Here is an 18,567-nt window from a genome sequence, read left to right as displayed (position 1 = left end):
AAAGATAAAAATCTCCATAAAAATGTAATTGATTAATAGAAACGTGTTTTTTTAAATAAATAAAAACAAACATAACGTCCTGTGGTAAACGTGTTTATGTTGCACATAGGTACTGGTAGGTGGAGATGTAGAAAGAGATGAAACCTCTAATCTTCTAAATCTTTACGCCTAACTGTTACGCGCCCGTAAATAAACTACAGTTCCCACCACTTCCGGGTTGCAGTGGCTAAAACGTCATCATTTTGCGTCAACTTGGCGTGCTTGCTTGTCTGATTGAGAGAGGCGTAAGACATTCGTGGATATTTTGTTAAAGAATAAAGCTTTAGGATGCCTATGAAAGGAAAGTTTCCGATCAGACGGACGCTTGAGTATCTCAAGAAGGGTGACGTCATCTTTAAAAACAAGGTGAAGATCATGACGGTGAATTACAACACTTCCGGAGAGCTAAGCGAAGGAGCAAGGTCAGAGAAAACTACTACATCCCATGGAAATACTAGGACTGTAGCAGTCTTTGTCTCTTAGAAGTATTTAGTCACTTAGAGCAACGTTTTAGCGAAACGTATTTAATTATTATTATAAATATTATTAAACAATTAGTGGCACGGCAGCCTGGGCACATTTTTATTAAAAATGTACTGTTTTCATTCATGCTTTAGTGTCAAACGTGATCCGCTTTTGATCTTTTCTTCTTGTTTTTGCAGAAAGTTTGTTTTCTTCAATATTCCCCAGATCCAGTACAAAAACCCGTCGGTCCAAATAATGATGTTTAAAAACATGACACCATCCCCGTTCTTGAGGTTTTATCTGGGTGAGTACCACGTGTGATCTGATAGAATGAAGCCTTAGTCCTTTTGAGTTGATTTCCTGTTCCTCTGAATCCAGATGATGGAGAACAAGTACTGGTGGACGTGGAAGGGAAGGACTACAAGCAGATTTCACAACATATTAAAAAAATCCTGGGCAAATCAGAGTAAGTTTGTGGGTGGTGTTGGTTCAGATCATTTTTAAACCTCTAAAATTGTTTCATTTCTGTTTCTTAATCTCTTTGTCTTTGCTCAACAGTGAAGTGTTAGAATCTGAAACTCAGGCCAAGATGCAGGCCTCCAACCCCGCCAACTTTGGCCCAAAGAAGTACTGTCTGAGGGAGTGCATCTGTGAAGTGGAGGGCCAAGTACCGTGTCCCAGCATCAAGCCACTGCCTAAGGAGATGACGGGAAAATATCGGGCTCGGATGGCAGAGGCACAGGAGTGAGAAGCTGGAGTTTTACTGGAAAATATTTTCTGTTTATTTTGCATTTCAACAACAGACTGTTATTCAGCTCCAGCCTAAAGCAGCAGAAGCCCACCGAACCCACGACCGGCTTCTGTAAATACCCAAACATACCCTCATTGCAGGAAAAACTGCTCAGATAAAAGACTCAAGTGCTCGTTGTTATCTTGGCCTCCCAACCTTTCTGGTCCTGATCCTACTGAGCATGTGCAAGACAGGCTGAAACATGGCTGATCCCTGCTGCCCACAGTAGTTAGCGACAACGGTCACCATATTTTATTAATGTTTTTTAATCAACACTGCGATGGAAATGTTTTGCGTTAATAAAATGGGTTTGTCTCTTTTGTTAAAAGCAGAGGTGTGAAATCAGCGTCTAACCGTTACAAAATTAAAAATGCTTAATCTTTACAGATGAAGAAACCAAACATGGTTTGAACAGAAGCATAAACATCCTGACAGAAAGCACAATAAACTGTTTTAGGGCACATTTAGCAGCTGGATGATGACTCCAGCTAGTGTTTATTTAGCGTGAGTCAGCTGATTAAAATAAGAGTCTGAACTGTTTGGATCTAACGGTTTATTTGATCAGGACAAGTATGTCCCTTTTCTGTACACAGCAGGATTTCAGGATTTTTACATATTTTACTCCTCAATTACAGCCGTCTGGTGTCCTGACAACAGTATCCACTGCCTAGTGTTTGCCGCTTAAACAAACTGAGCTGAACAGAAAAATGCATCACAAACAGGATTTTGACAGCGCAGATCCTCGCGAGTCCAGCCACCAACTCCCAGACGGAACAGACGAACACGGAAAACAGTTTTGTCACACTCGGCTTTTTGTGGAAACTCAAATGCAGTTTTCTTTGACTCGTGTCAGAGATGAAGTGCAATAAAAATCAGCTCAGGATACAAACACGGATACTGTTACTGAACAACATCTGGATTCAGTTTAACATTAATAAATGTACGGTGGCAGATTTTAACAGCTGTTATTGGGCAAATACTTGATCTCAGCTATTATATTTACATTTACTTATTAACAGCATTAGAAAACTTAAAATGACTATTCTACACTGAAATGACTCATTGCTGTAAGACGGACCTTTGATTTTAATTTCCTCTGACCAGCGGGATGCCAAAATGCTGAAATTAAAGTCGGCATATTGTTTTGATGAAAAAAGGAGACATTTTGTTCTTTACCCTGTTAGAACGGCTAGATTTTAATGCTGCAGCAATGGTAACATTTTGTTCACAGCTTTTATTAGAAAGCTAAATCATGTTCTGACCAATCAGAGACCAAAGACTTGTTCACCTTTGCACCGCTGTTACTATTGTGTGCATGTCTTCATGCCTGAACAAATGATCTGTTCAGAGCTTCGCACGAGTGCAGCGGTGGACTCCAGCTGGACACAGAAGTGTTTGGTGACTAAATCCAGCTAGTAAGTCTAATACTTATTTATTCACATGATTAAAGGGATTCCTGTTTTTATTGGGGTTTGTAAAATACAAGCAGTCTGCTCTAAGCACAAGCTGAGATGGATCAAAGGGCTGCTGTGTAAACATTTGCTTGAACCAATGAGATTTTTTTTAGTTTAGTGTTATTGTACACAGCAAAAACCCTTTTCTCCTTCTGAGCATTAATTATTTTGGTTTGGCCAACACAATGAAAATGTGCTATAACAACTCTACTGCAGCTAGTACACCAACAGCTCATAAACACTCCACACAGCCTCCCCAAACAAATAACTATCCCTTTAATCAGGCTGCCCGACTAGCCTTGCTTAGCAGGGTTGCTAGTTGTGTAAAGTGATTAGCCTTATGGGACTTGTTAAGTAGCAGGTGATCGGGGGCTAAAATGCATCAGTGCTTCTTCTTCTGTTCCTGTAAAGTGTGCAGCAGCTCTTTCAGATTCTTTGACAAGAGCTCGACCTCATCAAGACGGCCGCTCAGCTTGGCATCAAAGATGTAAGCTCTAATGTTGTTGATCTGCTGCAGCAGCAGTTCCTCCTCAATCATGTCCACGTCGGGCAAAACCTCATCCTCGTCCACATCGAAGGGGTTGGTCGACACCTCAGGAGAATTTCCAGAGGCCTCCATGAAGGGGTTACCGGCGTCGGTGTCATCCTCCTCAAAAGGGTTTGTGGGTACAGCCTCAACCTGCTGGTCCTCCACCGTGTCTGCATCTTCATCAAATGGGTTGTTTTCCTTCTTCCCGTTGGTTACTCCTTTGTATTCCCTCTGGATGTCCTCAAAGAAAGGATTAGATGGATCTTCCTCAATGGGAGTAGAGTCCTCCTCTTCAAATGGGTTAAGGGAGGTGTTGCTCTGGCCTTCACTGCTAGGGGGCGTTACATGGCCTCCTAAACTCCTTAATCTTGGAGGGGATTCCTCTTGGGTTGTAAGAGAGGAGCATGCCCTTACAGCTGATGGACTTCCATCGGCTTTACTAATCAGGACCCCTGTGGTGTCCTGCTCACCCTGGTAACCTGCTGCTGGGCTGATGTCCAGAGATGGACAGGTGGAGGACAGCTGGGTGCTGAACCTGGAGCCCCACTGCACTCTCTCCAGGGCCTCCAGACGCTGGAGCTCCTCCTGCTGTAAGCTCTCCTCCTTAGCCTGCTTCTTAGAAAGTTCAATAGCGAGACGGGTCTGTTGCTGGTCATACTCATCGTGCAGCTGCCGTAAGTTCTCTTCCAGCATGGCGACCTCGTCTGCTCTTTGGGCTTCACGCGCCTGATTAAGGAATGATTCAATGTTTGCAATCTGCTGGAGGAGGGGGTCTTCCAGGTCACTACCTACATGGACGGAGTCTGCAGAAGGTAACCAACCACCAGCTTTAGTCATGCGTGGTTCTCGAGGGGCCCGTAGCAGCTCCCCATTGGCTGGTGGACGGTTTTTCTCAGACTCCTGTCTCCTCTTTAGAGACTCCTGAGCTCCCTGCTGAGCAAGAGATAAAAGTCCAGATTTAGAAACGAGTTTGTCCAGCGAAAAAACATCAGACTGGAACTTATTCTCACCAGTCGCTCTAGCTGGAGCCTCCTTTCTTGCTCTTGCTTCCTCTTGTCTTTCAGCTCTTCGTACTTCTCTTTAGTGGGTAAAGACATCAGGCCCAGCAGCTTCTCCTAAAACAGAGAAGACACAAAAAAGGGAACAAAAGTTCTAATAATCCTCACTTCTACTACATGTGAGGCAGATCTTTCACAACCCCACAATAACTAGCAAAGACATCCAACCCACTTACCTAGCACTGAGCCGATTACAGGTAAAACTATCTAACTGATTTCAACTTAACAATGCCCCTTTGGTTAGAGAGCATCTGGGGGCATCCTGGAGGGTCTGACACATACCGGCGAAACTCCAAAAATTAGAATACGGTGCAAAAGTTAATTTATTTATTTAATAAGTGGGATAGACTCCTTACATGCAAATCCAGATATTTCAGCCTTTATTTGTTGTAACTATGGTGATAATGGAGTGCAGCTTATGAAAACTACACATTCAACATCTCAGATGATTAAAATAATGTGAAAAGTCAAAAAGAGTCAATATTCTAGACTCAGAGTGTCACACTCTAATCATCTAATGAATCCAAAATACATGCAAAGGGTTCCTGAGCCTTTAGATGGTCTTTCAGTCTAACTGGTCTTCCAGGCTGTACTGTGAGACCTCTTCAAATGGTCCAGAACGCAGTGGCATGTGTGGTCTTCAATCAGCCAAAAGAGCACACGTCACCCCTCTGTTCATTGAGCTCCACTGGCTACCGCTAGCAGCACGCATCAAATTCAAATTGCTAACACTAGCATACAAAGTCCGAGATGTACGGCTCCCATCTACCTGAATCCTCTTGCAAAGGCTTACGTCTCGGCCCGGCCGCTCCGGTCATCACAGGGTCGTCGGCTAGCAGTGCCTACACCACGCTCAGGACAATCCACTCTTCTCATGCATCGTTCCACAAATGTGGAATGACCTTCCAAGCACTACCAGAACAGGGGCTTCCTTTTCAATTTTCAAGAAACTCCTGAAGACCCTGCTCTTCAGAGAGCATCTTCTTAACTAGCACCTTGCCTGCACCCGTTCCCCCTCTCTACTGTCCACTCCTTTGTTCCCTACTCTCCATGACTGATGTCAATGTTGTTGTTGTTATTGTTGTTAGCCTCAAGGCAAAATGCCGATTATCACTTGTAAGTCGCTTTGGACAAAAGCGTCTGCTAAATACATAAACATAAGTTGGATTACTGACATAACTGGACTTTTGCTCCATTTTCCCAGATGGTAGCTACAAATCCATTGGGTTGGCAGATTGTATCAAACATATCAAACACATTTTGATAAACTTCTGAACTAAGCCACGATTCCCAGCTCTTACATGTCCTCTTTGGCTAAAACTTCAGTTTGGCTTTTTTGTGTTTAAGCCATCAACTGTCTTCACTTGGTCTCACCTGGACAAAGAGTGTTGCCATGTATCGTATCATCCTCTGAAGCTGGAGTGCTTTCGGGGGCGACGGTGGGTTGTTTTTAACTCCTAGTGTTAAAATCTTCTTGCTGGGGAAATTAAAACCAAAGATTTCTGTTGAACTCTTAAACTTAGACAGCTGTGTTTCACTTTGAAGTATTAGTGACAGCGTATGTGTACCTTAGAGCATCAATTAGTTCATAGTACTTCTGGACTTCCAGCCTCAGTCCACCTGCCGTGTCAAGATTGTAGGTGGTTTCTCCGGCACTTTGGCAGGAAGAAGTAAAACATTGTCAGATTAAAATGAAAACAAATGTGAAATGGTTACATCAATACTTTTTAATAGTGCCTACTTGAGAGACTCAGCCATTCGAATATACTCTGGAGCTTTTTCTTCCACCTTCTCCATGCACATCCTGAGTCTCTGGCAGGAAAGCCCAGAAAGTAAACAGGAAGTGGCAGGAAGGATACAGCAGTGTAAACAAAAAGAACAGAACTGTAGCTGAAGGGAAGTTTTCTGGGACTGTTAGACCAACCTCATAAAGTTTCACTACATCTGGAACGTGATCCTTCTCATCCAACTTCTGCTGTCTCTTCAGCAGCGTGTCCATGCAGTGGTGACAGCAGCGGATCTTCTCATCGTCCTTCTCCTCCAGAATAGAAGCAACGCTGCTCAAACTGCTGATGCTGCCCCTCCTGGAGCCCATTCCTGCTGGCTGATACTGAGTCTGGCTGGGACTTCCAGGAACACACAGGGCCTCTCGGGTCCCATTAATGAGCTTCTCTGATAAATAAAAACAAAAGAAGGAAATAGCAGCACTGAGCAACGAGCTTCTGCTCCTGCGTTTGGATTTCTTTGATTTCTAAGATGTTGATACATACGAGCCAAAGGTAGAGGGACGAACTCCATGCACCTTCTGCACATGATGGATCCACAAAGGCGACAGTGGTGGCGCCGGTTCCGGATGTTGAACTTGTTTCCACAGTCGGGACAGAAAGGGACGTCTGAGTCATTCACCCAGGGCACTACAGATTTCTCAATGGCTACAGAGAAAGTTAACACAATATGATTTGTGACATATTATAAAAAGCATCCACACGGTAAGATTTAACTGAGTTATAACAAAAAATATACAAACCTCTGATTTTAGCAGAGTCTGAGCTGGTTCTATCAAACGCTGTCAACTGAAACGTCAAATTTAAGGTTAATGGTTGTTTAAACTTATTTCAGGAGGAACATTGTGGTTCAAGCACACCTTTTCCAGTCTGATGATGAGCTTGTTGACTTCAATGACATAATGGTCTATCCGGGCTGCTCGGTGCTTCTTAAAAAACTCCAGGTGACTCCTTCTTGCTCCTATAAGAAAAATAAATAAATAAACACAATGTGTAAAAATAAAGTTTGTTCTTCCTGGCATTTACATCTGAATGATTTTACTAATAAAGTGTGATTGGATGTGAAAAGCCCAAACAAATAAAAGAGGATTTAAGTCCTGTTCACCCAGTTCCTGAGGTTCCCACATATATGGGTCCACTCCGCCGTAGTAGAAGGACTCATAACTGCCGGTGTCCGGTCTGTCATCTCCATCCCTCTTCAGCAGCTTATCTTTGGCTTTCTTTGCTTTCTGAACCAAACCTAAATACACACACACACACACACACACACACACACACACACACACACACACACACACACACACACACACACACACACACACACACACACACACAAACAAATGAAAAATCAGAGGGAATGTGTTAAACACAGGAACATGCACTGATTTTCTAAATCCTAAACACTAACCCAGCATGCATGTGGAACCTTTATGAACCAACGTTTATGCACAACTCACCTTGACCTGTAGATAAAACGTCATTCTGCTCATGTTCAGTAGTAACACCACTGCACACGTTACACTTAAACACTTCTGGTTTTTAAAGGCTGATTTCAATAAGAAAAGAAACCTATCCAACAACTAAAGGCATTGTCTAATTCACACAGAGGTAAGTGCTCTGCACTAATGGCAAATTGTGAAAAGTACAGAGGACAGTGGCGTGTCCAGATCTTTTAAAATGGGGTGGCCCAGGTGAGGCACAGCTTTGTGCATGGGTGGCACCAATGGTTATGCTTTCTTTGTTTTACCCCCAAGCCATTTGTGGACAATGAAAAGCCTATTTAAAGGTTAAATAGTGTGGTGGCACCTGGGGTGGCCAATCAGATTCCAAGGGTGGCATGTGCTACCCCAGGCCACTCCCTGGACACGCCCCTGACAGAGGGGATGAATGGAAACTTCAATTTTAGTCACACAAATATGAGAATAAAACAGGAACTTTGTCAAGTGAAAGCCAGAAACCAAATCCTCCAATGCAAGATCCAGCAGTAAGATGACGAGTGACTGACTGGAGCTTAGATTAGTTTTACATAAATATTACAAAGTAACGGTGAGTCAATTTACCTGATTCTTCTGAAAATAAGAAAAAACTATTTACTATCTTAGAACTGATCTTTGCAGTATGGTATTGTAGTTCAACTTTAAAAAGTAATTTAGCAGCTTTTTAATTATTTATGCAGCTGGACCCCTCCCAAAAACTATGCCAATAAATCCAAGGTGATTCATATCTAAAATTTTCATGGGTTACAAATGAACTATAATCTGATTATGACTGACACAGGTCAGGACTTACTTTTGAGCTGTCCTCGAACATGACCATCGTCCCCCGAGTGCTCATCATAGTGTCCTTGGAGTTGGTAGAATGACTGAAGGTCTTTAAAGCACAGAGGGCAAATAAAGCCCTCCTTTACTTCACCGGTGCCCTCTAAAGGAGGTGGGTAGCTGGAGGCCATGATGACAGAAGGATGTTCTGTTGTTCAGGAGGTGAGGTGGCATGATCCTCCTTGGGCCAACATGTCACAAGGTGTTCAAAGTAAATCTAATCGACTCCATAACAACTGTAGGGGAAAAACTACCTGATGAATATAGACACCGAATCAAACAGACTAAATACACAATAATTTCCAAGCATAACCTCAATTTATAGATTTAACTGCAATAAACTGTGTGATTTGGTGAGTATACCAAGTTAAACCAGATCCTGGGGTTAGAGTGAAATTTACAATAGAGATCCAATTTATTTGAGCACCTTTAGGTCACGACGGAACAGAAAATGTCCACTTTCTGCTCTGAAGAAAACTCATGCAGCTGCACAATGAAACATTAGCATTAATCTATATTTAATCAGGTTTCACCGGGACATAACCAGCTACGGTTAGCTTTAAGTCAAAACCACGTTATTAAGTTCATTTGTTAGCTCCTTACAGAAATGCAACACGTGGACTTCTGGCTATGTCTTGAGTGTTTCTATTAGCTTAATGTGTCAAATTTAATCACCGTTACATAAAGACAACAGGTTAGCTTAAGAATGCTAATCTCGTTTTCTTTAGCTATTGTTTCTCCAACCACACCGCTCAAAGCAAGAGGACAGAACAACGTCTGACCACGCATAAACAAACACTTACGCCCTTCATGAAATATTTCAATTTTAGGCCAAAATGTCTCCGAGAATTGCTGTTGTTGACAGTTTTTTCTTCTTGACAGCTAGACAACAGAAGCTGCAGCAGCCCCACCTGATCATGTGACCGGCCTTTCGTCGCTGCTAGTGGGAGCGAAAAGGGACAAACGTCAGAGAATAAACGCGAACTAACAATAAAATAATGGTTTCACTTCGCTAATTTTCTCTCATATTACACTTATCATTGAGTAATTTTAATTTATCTTAATATCACATTGAACGTCAACATAAAGCAGATTTCTTGGAGCATTTTCTTTTATCAAAACAATATTACCGAAATCAGTGACAACCGATCATTCAGTAGAAAATTGCTTTAATTATAAGATCTGCAGTTTTGCTGATTATTCATGTATTTTTTTGCACATCAGCATTGCCTTTTTATTTCTTTATAAATGCATTTGGATTAAAAAAATGTGAAAAGTTCGCCTATTCTGAAATGTGTGCAGGGTACACAGTTTCTAAAAGATTTGCAGAAGCCAACTTTTAAAATTACATTGAGGATGTTGTTTCAAACATGAAACACACAAATATAAACTCCGTGCAACTCTGGATTAACTAGATGGTCACGTTTACCTTAATTAAAAATGTGCATGAGCTTGTTGCAAGATTGTTCAAAATGCAGTGTTTTATATGGTTTGGGTAAAGACTGTCAAATAACACTTTTTAAAAACTTAATTTTTCTTATTTCACAAATTGTGTGTATTTTTTCTTCTTAAATCCTCCTAATGAAATCCGTCATGTTAGGCGTGACAGGAATTTTGTGGAGCACAAAGGTGGAAGAAAGGAGGTCTTGAGGGATCTGGCTCATTTGAGTTGAGCCCTCTGAAGAGCCCATCAGTGTCCGAGCTTCAGTAGGATGATGCCATAAATGTGTGGAAAGGATTTATTTCTTGTAAAGTTCAGAAATAATTTGAAATTAAACCATCTTGAAAGGGTAAAACAGATGATTATGATTTGCATTATTTAAGGGCTCATGTGAAAAATAGTGAGCAGTCAGTGTGTTTGAGAGGCATGCACTTTACTAAATAAACTATAAACAAATAATGCAACCCTAATATCGATGCATTTAAATCTATTAGGGCTATTTTCTTTTGTCATTTGCTCAGATTTTTGGACTTGTATGAGAAGTTGATCAAAACGGCATAATGCATCATTTTTTTTTAATTATTATTATTAATTTCCATATTGATTCTGCACGTGCTGGTGAGGCTCTGATGGAACCAACCCAATCAAACAGGTATGCTTGGGGCTTCATGAAGAGGCGGATTATTCCATCAGATTGCACTCTTATCAGAGCTGAGATTGAATAAGAAAGCAAGCAGCAGCACACTTAATTTGCTGTAGTAATCTTTATATTTTACATACGTAGAAAATAAAACATAAATCAGCCACTGGAGAGATTTTCTTGCTTCACGTGTGGTCATCTTCTGCTTATCTAATCTCACGTTCTACAAAGGAGTTGCCTCACAGAGGCAACATCTCTGGAGCCTTTACTTGTATAATTCTATGATTTGGCGCAAGCAGAAATACTCTAATGAACATAAAAAAATCTCAAAGTAGTTCAAAATTACAGAGTTCACACATGGCACCGACTCTTTTTCATCCTTACTCACAGGAAGTTCTACATTTGGAGGAGAATTACGCACTGGCGCCCCAAAGAAAATGTCAGATAAATGCCGAAATGCGTAGACAAAACAAACTCTGCGCCAAATAAAACGTTTCATAATTCATTCTGGTCAATTCGTTTATACGTTTACAACATGTTACTCTCTTTCCATTAAGTCTTCCTCCGGTGCAAACCTTTTACCCGGATGCTGTCTCTTCTCGGCATGGCTCTTGATGTCGTCTAGAAAGTCGAGCAGCAGAGACTTATTGCAGCTGTTAGGGTCCAAAGCGTCACACGGACTGTCGGTGCTTAGTTCCGGACTGGTGTTATCCCAAAACCGTTTTCCGGGGTGCTGACGCTTTTCTAAGTCGGAGAGATCTTCGTCTCCATCCCTAGTCCAGTCCCCATCGTCCTCCTCATCCTCCAGATAGCGCTTACCTGGATGCTGGCGCTTGGTGTGCAGCACCAGGTAGCGCTTACCCGGGTGTTGCCGTTTGGAAAGTTCACTAAGCAGAATGATGGGGGTGTCAGAAACGTGTCCCGTCGCGCGCTTTCCCGGGTGTTGCCGTTTTTGAATCCCCGTGAAGGAGTGCATTTCATTTTCGCGCTTGCCGGGGTGCTGCCTCCTCTCCATGTCCAAGTGGAGCTCATCCTCGTCCTCCTCTCTTCTGCCTGGGTGCTGCCGCTTCTCCAATCCTTCGCTGTACCTCTTACCGGGATGCTGGCGCTTTGTAACCCATTCTGGATGAGAGAAACCCCCATCTGGAAGCAACGATCACATATTCAAGTTTTTCACAAGTTACCAAGTCCGACTGCATCCTTTCTGCGCACATGACTCGTGCGTAAAATGCGCGCAACAGAACGTTTGTATCATTCCTACTAGAGGAAGATTCCTCAATTCATTTACTCAACACTTTACTTAAAAGGACAGCGTTAACAGTATTCTACGATTAGTGTAAAGGTCATTGCTGCAGTATACAAACATGAAAATAAAGCTAAAAAATGTGTACAAGTTACCATATCGGTCCAAAATCGCCCAAACCTTAACAGTGCAGCAGCAGAACTCATTGAGAGACATTTATTAAAAGAAAATAAAAAAATGCATAACACGATTTCAATCTAAAGTCAGAAACTGTTTCCCTTTTGCTAAAAAAATAAACAAAACCAGTTTTACGCACCATCTTGTCCGTTTTCACCCTGCAGCTTTTTGAGAATCGATCTTAACAGAAGACTTTCGGCTCTCTGGAGGATGATGTCATCTATGGTGGTCCCTCGGTCCGTCTCCTCCTCAGCCGAGACGCCTTGTCCCTCTGACATCTTCAAGTTGCAGATCACGAAAGAAGCCAAGATGAGCAGGCATGCCGACTTCATGGTAATGGTTTGTTCGTCTAATGAAGAGATGGGAACCACATCACAGAAACGTCAGTTCTGCAAGGGAAAAAAACTGAAATAACAAATCTCTTCTACTAAATTTTTATCTTGGAGGAAATTCGTTAAATACGCGATGCACTAACATGGTAAAAAAAACAGCATTTACATCTCCTTTAGAGAAAGATAAAGCAGCTTCAAATGAATAAACGAACGCGCATTAAATAATTCCCACTATCTAAAACGTGCCACGCTCACCTGAGCGGTTTCCTGATGCGTCTCCAGCCTCTCGGTGGTGATTTAAAGGTTGGTCCGGCGTCTCGTGACCCTTACTGCCAGGTCTGGAGGTATGAGCTGACAACTTTTCGGCTCGGAATTTATACTTCCCAGTCACTGTCGTCATCCCAACCCTGGAGTAATTTTTCAGAATCCCTCGTCCCCACTGATGTCACCAAGTCGTGCGCAGCTGGATATGGTGAACGATCGCCCTACAAGGCCTGCTTCCTAATCGTTCTTTAGAAAAAGCAAAGTGAGGCTGAGATGAACGCAGCTCAATAAAAGTTTCAAACAGATGAGAGATAGTTATCTATTACTGTTTTCTTTTTGTTTGTTTGATGCTTTATTTTATTTTCTTGACATTCTGAATCAGATTTGGCTCGTGCGTTTATTTTTATTCTAAGGAATCTAAAAGGTCTGGCATGTAAAGGCTCCAGTGAGATGAAGGCTGCCCCTATAACTCACAGGAAGCAGGAGGAGAAACTGAACCCATCTGGCTCTAAAGCATTATCTGGTCACGATGAAACTCTGCTGGATGCATTCAAGGATCTACATCACAGTGTGTGTGTGTGTGTGTGTGTGTGTTGGGGTGGTGGGGTGGTGGTGGTGGGGGGGGGGGATGAGAAGTTAAGGGTTACCACAGCTTTATCATTTTATTTCTGATTAATCAAAATGTAATCCTTATAAGTGAAATCGTTTTAAAACGAGCAGAAATTAAACAAGAAAACATGATTTTTTATTCAATTTATTTTTTGCAACAGCTTCACAACAATTGTGTGGAAGCTGAACCGGCCTGCCTGTTGACTAAACCTGTTACCAAAATAAAAAAATCATATGAAACACACCAAACCTCAGACAAACAGGTAGGTCCAAATAAACGTGTGTTCTTTGCATGTTGAACTCAAGTTGTGAACCCTGATATGCTGCTTTTGTTTTGACAGCAGCTGTGATTTAACACCAACCGTTTGAGAGATGCAAGTTACTCCGAGAACAACCAGCTCACACTAACAGAGGTTTTTCTGCAGAGCCAGGGGTGCACACGAAGAGAGAGAGCAATGGGGGCTGGAGCCCCTTAAAGATCACATGGTATCATCCATGACGCTGAAAGCAACGGGCTAGTTCATATTATTCAGAATAGTGTCGATGCTATAAATTTGTTATAAAAGTCCTTTTGATTGAGAAATCAAACTGTATTTCTGCTCTATTTGAGTTCACCGGATGTGAAGTGGGTGAGAGATCTAAAGCCTCATCTCTACAGGTGAGGAAAACAGATATAAGGGACTTTCACCTTCACACACACACAAAACTGTGTTTTCACCTCATCCAAAGATATTTGCTGCAGGATGAAAACATCTTTGCATTTCTGGACATTGGCATTCCATTCCTGCCCAGAAAGCAATGTGCAATTATCCATTTGAACAGAGGAGTAATCTCATAGATGTGGATGTAAACACGCTGCATTCATCTGAGATGGGGGCCGACATGTTCATATGGTAGGCCAAAAGCTCACACAAATGATGCACAGCAGACCAGCTGGAAGCCTGTGGGTGGTGTGTGTGTGTGTGTGTGTGTGTGTGTGTGTGTGTGTGTGTGTGTGTGTGTGTGTGTGTGTGTGTGTGTGTGTGTGTGTGTGTGTGTGTGTGTGTGTGTGTGTGTGTGTGTGTGAAGATCTAAGTACCGAGCCGGTCACTCTCCTGCTGATACCAAGAACCTTGAAGAAACTGTGGATGTTTTCGTGTGTAATTGGATTCTTTGCTCTTGGAAAATATTTAGTTCAGGAAACACACTTTAAAATGAGACTTCTCTTCCTACCTACCTACCTCACATTTCCCCCAAATCTTTTGTAAGCTAATCTGTCAGTCATGCAGTGGTTCTGTCTGAAGGAAGTCCTGCCCGTGGTCGTTCTCGGTCGGTGCTGAAAATGAGTGTGAATTGAAACGACCGTGTAATTCCATCAGCGTGCTGCCACATCCAATATTTCAGGACGGATCAGACTTGCTCTGAAAGAAATACCTGAGTCAGGGTTAAAAAGATTCAATATGTTATGAAAAATGTTACTAAATAGAAACAAATGAATCCACTGTGAGGAAATGCGTATGCAAGTAAAGCGATGCAACGATGGGTTCGTTAAACCGTGCAAAGAAGAATCAGTTCCCTGTGTGCTGGAACACCAACCTTTTTCTTCACCGCACCGCTTCCAGGACAGGAAGTGACAGTACTGCAATTAAAACACGGCCGTTCATAGGCATCCTCCTCCTTACACCTGTCACAGGTCGCCTCCTCCTTTTAGACCGAGTGTGTAACGACACGCTCAAAGGAACCAATTAAACGCTCAAGAAACAGCACTGTTGGGTTTTGGTTAGGACAATAGAACAGAATGTCTTTTTCATGTTGGGTGGTTCTGCTGGACATGGTTCATCATCGTGATGCCCTCATTTAACAATTAAAGCAAACACAAATGAATGCAGCAGGTGTAGCAGCAATCAGGCTTTTTCTGTTCATCGCTCTGAGGCTGTGATCAAAACTCAGCTTCTTTCTCTTAAATCAACCCTCACTCATCTTAACAAAGCCGGCAGAATCCTGCAGGGCTTGGGAATCTTAGTCGGTATTCTGGTCAGCATATGTTGAGGAAGTGGATTGTTTAAGTGTACACGCTGTGCAGTGGGAGGGCACGATGACAGTCATTAGTCTTTGTTGCGCTTGTTCCTGCCAGTGCTGAAATGCATTCACAGTCATGAGGAGATTTACTAGCGTGTGTGAAGAAACTTTCTGTGATGTGTTCACGCTGCAGCGTTTCTCTTCTGCTTGGATCCAAAGCCTTCACCAACATGTGGGTTTAGAGGCTCAGCTTCCATCTTTAACTCAAAGGCTGATGCTGTCATCACATTCATTATTTAAGTTACTTAAACCTGTAGGTTGTGGGGAACAACAACAAACCTCACGTCAAGCTTCAGTTGGGCACAAATGAGTGGTCACAGTTGCGGCTCATTAGGGGTGGAGCTCTAGGAGAGCGTGACGTTTTTTTGTCCAACGTGAGCTCTAATCACGTGTGGTCGACAGGTGGATTGGTGCTGCGTCTGCAGCGATGTGGACGTTTTACCGCTCTGTCGTGGTGAAGAGAGAGCCGAGCCGGAAGGCATAGCTCTCGATCTACGTTACTACCCTCACCTATGGTCACGACTGAAGAGTGTTGGGTAGTGACCAAAAGACCAGATTGTGGATACAAGCATGGACGTAATTTTCACTTTAGAAGTGGGGGGGACACGGGGGGGGGGGGGGGGGGTATCTTTACAGGCTTTACAGGCTTTACAGGCTTCAACCAGTGTCAATTTAATATAGTGTAATATTGTTTTTGGATGGTAAAAAGTACAGGGGTCAAAACTTGACTTTGGAAAAAGTGGGGGGACATGTCCCCCCTGTCCCCCCCCCCAAAATTACGTCCATGGATACAAGTGGCCAAAATGAGTTAAATGGCCTGTATTTGATATAGCGCCTTTTAAAGTCCTGGAACCCCCCAAGGTGCTTTACATCACAATCAGTCATTCACCCATTCACACACAAATTCACACCCTGGTAGTGATGAGCTACATTGTAGCCACAGCTGCCCTGGGGCACACTCACAGAAGCAAGTCTGCTGTACACAGGCGCCACCGGTCAATCCGAACACCTCCAGAAGGCAAGGTGGGTCAACTGTCTTGCCCAAGGACACAACAACAGCAACAGACTGAGCGGCTCTCGAACCTGCAACCTTCCAGTTACAGGGCGAGCACTTAACTCCTGCGCCACTGTTGCTTACGAGTTTTCTCCACAGGGTGGCTGGGCTCTCACTTAGACATAGGGTGACAAGCTCGGTCATCGGGGAGGGGCTCCGAGTAGACTTGCTGCTCCTCCACATCAAGAGGAGTCAGTTGAGGTGGCTCAGGCATCTAGTTAGGATGCCTCCTGGACTCATCCTTGAAGAGATTTTCTAGGTGCCTCCAACCGGGAGGAGATCTAATCAGACCAGGACACGCTGGAAGGACTATGTCTCTCAGCTGGCCCGGGAACACATTTGGATTCCCCGGAGGCGCTGGCCCAAGTAGCTGGGGAGAGGGAAGTCTGGGCCTCCCTGCTTAGGCTGCTGCCCCCGCGACCCGACTCTGGATGAGTGGATGAATATGGATGGATGAACTCTAATCACCTGCACCATAGAGCTCAGCGTTCTGATAACCAACCGGCCAGATATACAGAAGAATACATACAAAACACTTAACTAGGCTTTGAGCTAACACTTTAAGAATACAGCAGGAAATGAATTAAAATGGTACAAATAAAACAAGTTTATTTATTTTACACATTTATTTCATTTGAACCACTCATTTAAAACAGTGAATGTGATTCATCTCTTTGCTCAAGTCTGCATGTTCTCCTCACGCATCTGTGGTTCTTCTGCATGGGAACATCTAAATCCATCCTATAGGTGTGTGTCTCCATGTGTCCCTAATGGTAAATGACTTGTATTTGATATAGCGCCTTCTAGAGTCCAGGAACCCCCCAAGGCACTTTACAACACAATCAGTCATTCACCCATTCACGCACACATTCACACGATGAGCTACGATGTAGCCACAGCTGCCCTGGGGCGCACTGAGAGAGGCGAGGCTGCTGAGCACAGGCGCCACTGGTCCCTCTGACCACCACCAGCAAGAACGTGGATTAAGTTTCTTGCCCAAGGACACAACGACAGCGACAGACTGAGCGGGGCTTGAACCTGCAACCTTCCGATTATAGTGCGAGCACCTAACTCCTGTGCCACTGTCGCCCGCACGAGTGAACTGTCCAGAGCGGTTATGCAACCTGCAGGAAGGTTGATCCGGTGTTGGTGTCGTGTTCAGACAAACAAATCCCTCCTTTGAACCATAGACCTCTGTAATGAGAAACCTGCAGCCATGTTGGGTTTGACCAGTGGTGAAAGGGAGTTTTCCACTTTCTCGCAGTCTAACTCAAATAGCAGACCCAGAAACGTGAATTTAATCTGTTCTGATTGGTTTTCTCTCTTTTCTTATTCATCATTTGTCTCCATTAAAATTTCCTTACATTTTGCAAAGAAGACTTCTCCTTGGATTAAACTCTAACGTCGTTAGCTTCGGTTAGCTTGTGAAGCTCATAACGCGGTTTTAATCTCGGCAAAGTGCTGCCTCACACCTTGCAAGGCAGTTATTTTGAAGAAAAATAAACAATTTAATAAAAGTACTGAGTTTGACTCACACAGTTTTCACTGTGACTTTGTTCTTTTTTTCTTTTTTTTTTTTTTTGGACGGACTAGAATTAGATTTAATTTCTCAAAAGTGAAACATCTGAAATGGGATTTAGAAAAGCTGACAGAAGCATCTTACTGCTTGGTGAGATGTCATTTCTATAAGAGCATGTCTGAATCGAAATGCATTTTGGGAAATGTTTAGATGCATTTATTATTTAACATAAAACTAAAAAAGAAGCATTTTAAAAGTTTCCTGAGCCACTTTTCCCTGAGAAGGAGAAATGAATTCTCCATAACAGACTGAGCAGCTTGGTTGTTGTTGACGCAAAAGTCTTTCAGCTGGGTGTTTCATTAGGAGTCAAGGTGACCAGGGATGTGCTCCAGCAGAATGTAACTGAATCTGCTTCGTTGGTCCTTTTTCACGCACAGAGAAAAGATGAAAGAATTCTCCCACAAACACGCTGGAATGAAGAAACCTGCTGAAGCTGACTCAGCACACCCGGAACCACAGATGCATTTCTGCAGCCTTTCTTTTGCAGAGGAACAGATTTGTTTAGATGAACTTCTAGTAGTTTGAAAGTTAAGAGGGGGTTTGAGGACGAGTTAAAAGACTGTGACAGCGCGAGTGTGCTGGGAGCACAGAGTAGAAGACGGACAGGTTGAAGGCCGACACGACAAAACAAAGCCACAAAAAATAAATAAACAAGTGAGAGAGCTGGTTTGTGAGTCTGGCAAGGAAACCTCATCCTCTGGAAGTGACACGGGCCTGACAGGGGTCACTGCAG

General features: G+C 43.1%; 3 protein-coding genes across 5 annotated transcripts; 1 reads left to right on the top strand and 2 right to left on the bottom strand.

The window, feature by feature from the left end:
• Positions 1-222: 222 nt before the first annotated feature.
• On the top strand, positions 223-1,625 carry mrps25 (mitochondrial ribosomal protein S25). The gene is made up of 4 exons (XM_015968401.3): positions 223-461; positions 702-808; positions 883-970; positions 1,063-1,625. Exons 1-4 carry the CDS (start codon positions 328-330, stop codon positions 1,250-1,252), a joined length of 519 nt encoding a protein of 172 aa, XP_015823887.3. The 5' UTR covers positions 223-327; the 3' UTR covers positions 1,253-1,625.
• Positions 1,626-2,360: 735 nt separating this feature from the next.
• LOC107391225 (rabenosyn-5) lies at positions 2,361-9,381 on the bottom strand. Of its 2 annotated transcripts, none has more exons than XM_015968393.3 (12): positions 9,241-9,381; positions 8,409-8,673; positions 7,225-7,359; positions 6,980-7,080; positions 6,863-6,908; positions 6,606-6,767; positions 6,260-6,507; positions 6,077-6,147; positions 5,904-5,990; positions 5,710-5,812; positions 4,288-4,392; positions 2,361-4,210 (listed from the first exon to the last, which is right to left on the bottom strand). In XM_015968393.3, the coding sequence occupies exons 2-12, from the start codon at positions 8,566-8,568 to the stop codon at positions 3,131-3,133; spliced, it is 2,298 nt and encodes a 765-aa protein (XP_015823879.3). In that variant the 5' UTR covers positions 8,569-8,673; positions 9,241-9,381; the 3' UTR covers positions 2,361-3,130. The 2 variants fall into 2 exon arrangements, with proteins under 2 accessions (XP_015823879.3, XP_015823882.3); XM_015968396.3 differs by having other exon boundaries at positions 2,361-4,207.
• Positions 9,382-10,832: 1,451 nt separating this feature from the next.
• Positions 10,833-12,706, bottom strand: trh (thyrotropin-releasing hormone). Of its 2 annotated transcripts, none has more exons than XM_015968402.3 (3): positions 12,526-12,706; positions 12,078-12,287; positions 10,833-11,661 (listed from the first exon to the last, which is right to left on the bottom strand). In XM_015968402.3, exons 1-3 carry the CDS (start codon positions 12,668-12,670, stop codon positions 11,057-11,059), a joined length of 960 nt encoding a protein of 319 aa, XP_015823888.3. In that variant the 5' UTR covers positions 12,671-12,706; the 3' UTR covers positions 10,833-11,056. The 2 variants fall into 2 exon arrangements, with proteins under 2 accessions (XP_015823888.3, XP_015823889.3); XM_015968403.3 differs by having other exon boundaries at positions 12,078-12,327; positions 12,526-12,653.
• Positions 12,707-18,567: the final 5,861 nt, after the last annotated feature.

Source organism: Nothobranchius furzeri, chromosome 15 (assembly GCF_043380555.1).
Source record: "Nothobranchius furzeri strain GRZ-AD chromosome 15, NfurGRZ-RIMD1, whole genome shotgun sequence".
Lineage (NCBI taxonomy): Eukaryota > Metazoa > Chordata > Actinopteri > Cyprinodontiformes > Nothobranchiidae > Nothobranchius > Nothobranchius furzeri.
The sequence above is the reverse complement of the archived record's forward strand: the minus strand, read 5'-3'. Positions and strand labels throughout refer to the sequence as shown.

Excerpts from the sequence above, each read along its gene's own strand:
- trh (XM_015968402.3), bottom strand. The coding sequence starts at position 12,670 with ATGACGACAGTGACTGGGAAGTATAAATTCCGAGCCGAAAAGTTGTCA. Across the intron at positions 12,288-12,525 it reads CGCATCAGGAAACCGCTCAG|ACGAACAAACCATTACCATG; the intron begins GTGAGCGTGGCA and ends TCTCTTCATTAG. Across the intron at positions 11,662-12,077 it reads GGGTGAAAACGGACAAGATG|ATGGGGGTTTCTCTCATCCA; the intron begins GTGCGTAAAACT and ends CGTTGCTTCCAG.
- mrps25 (XM_015968401.3), top strand. The coding sequence starts at position 328 with ATGCCTATGAAAGGAAAGTTTCCGATCAGACGGACGCTTGAGTATCTC. Across the intron at positions 462-701 it reads GAGCTAAGCGAAGGAGCAAG|AAAGTTTGTTTTCTTCAATA; the intron begins GTCAGAGAAAAC and ends TTGTTTTTGCAG. Across the intron at positions 809-882 it reads GTTCTTGAGGTTTTATCTGG|ATGATGGAGAACAAGTACTG; the intron begins GTGAGTACCACG and ends CTCTGAATCCAG.
- LOC107391225 (XM_015968393.3), bottom strand. The coding sequence starts at position 8,568 with ATGGCCTCCAGCTACCCACCTCCTTTAGAGGGCACCGGTGAAGTAAAG. Across the intron at positions 6,909-6,979 it reads TCATCATCAGACTGGAAAAG|TTGACAGCGTTTGATAGAAC; the intron begins GTGTGCTTGAAC and ends TTGACGTTTCAG. Across the intron at positions 4,211-4,287 it reads GGCTCCAGCTAGAGCGACTG|CAGGGAGCTCAGGAGTCTCT; the intron begins GTGAGAATAAGT and ends TCTCTTGCTCAG.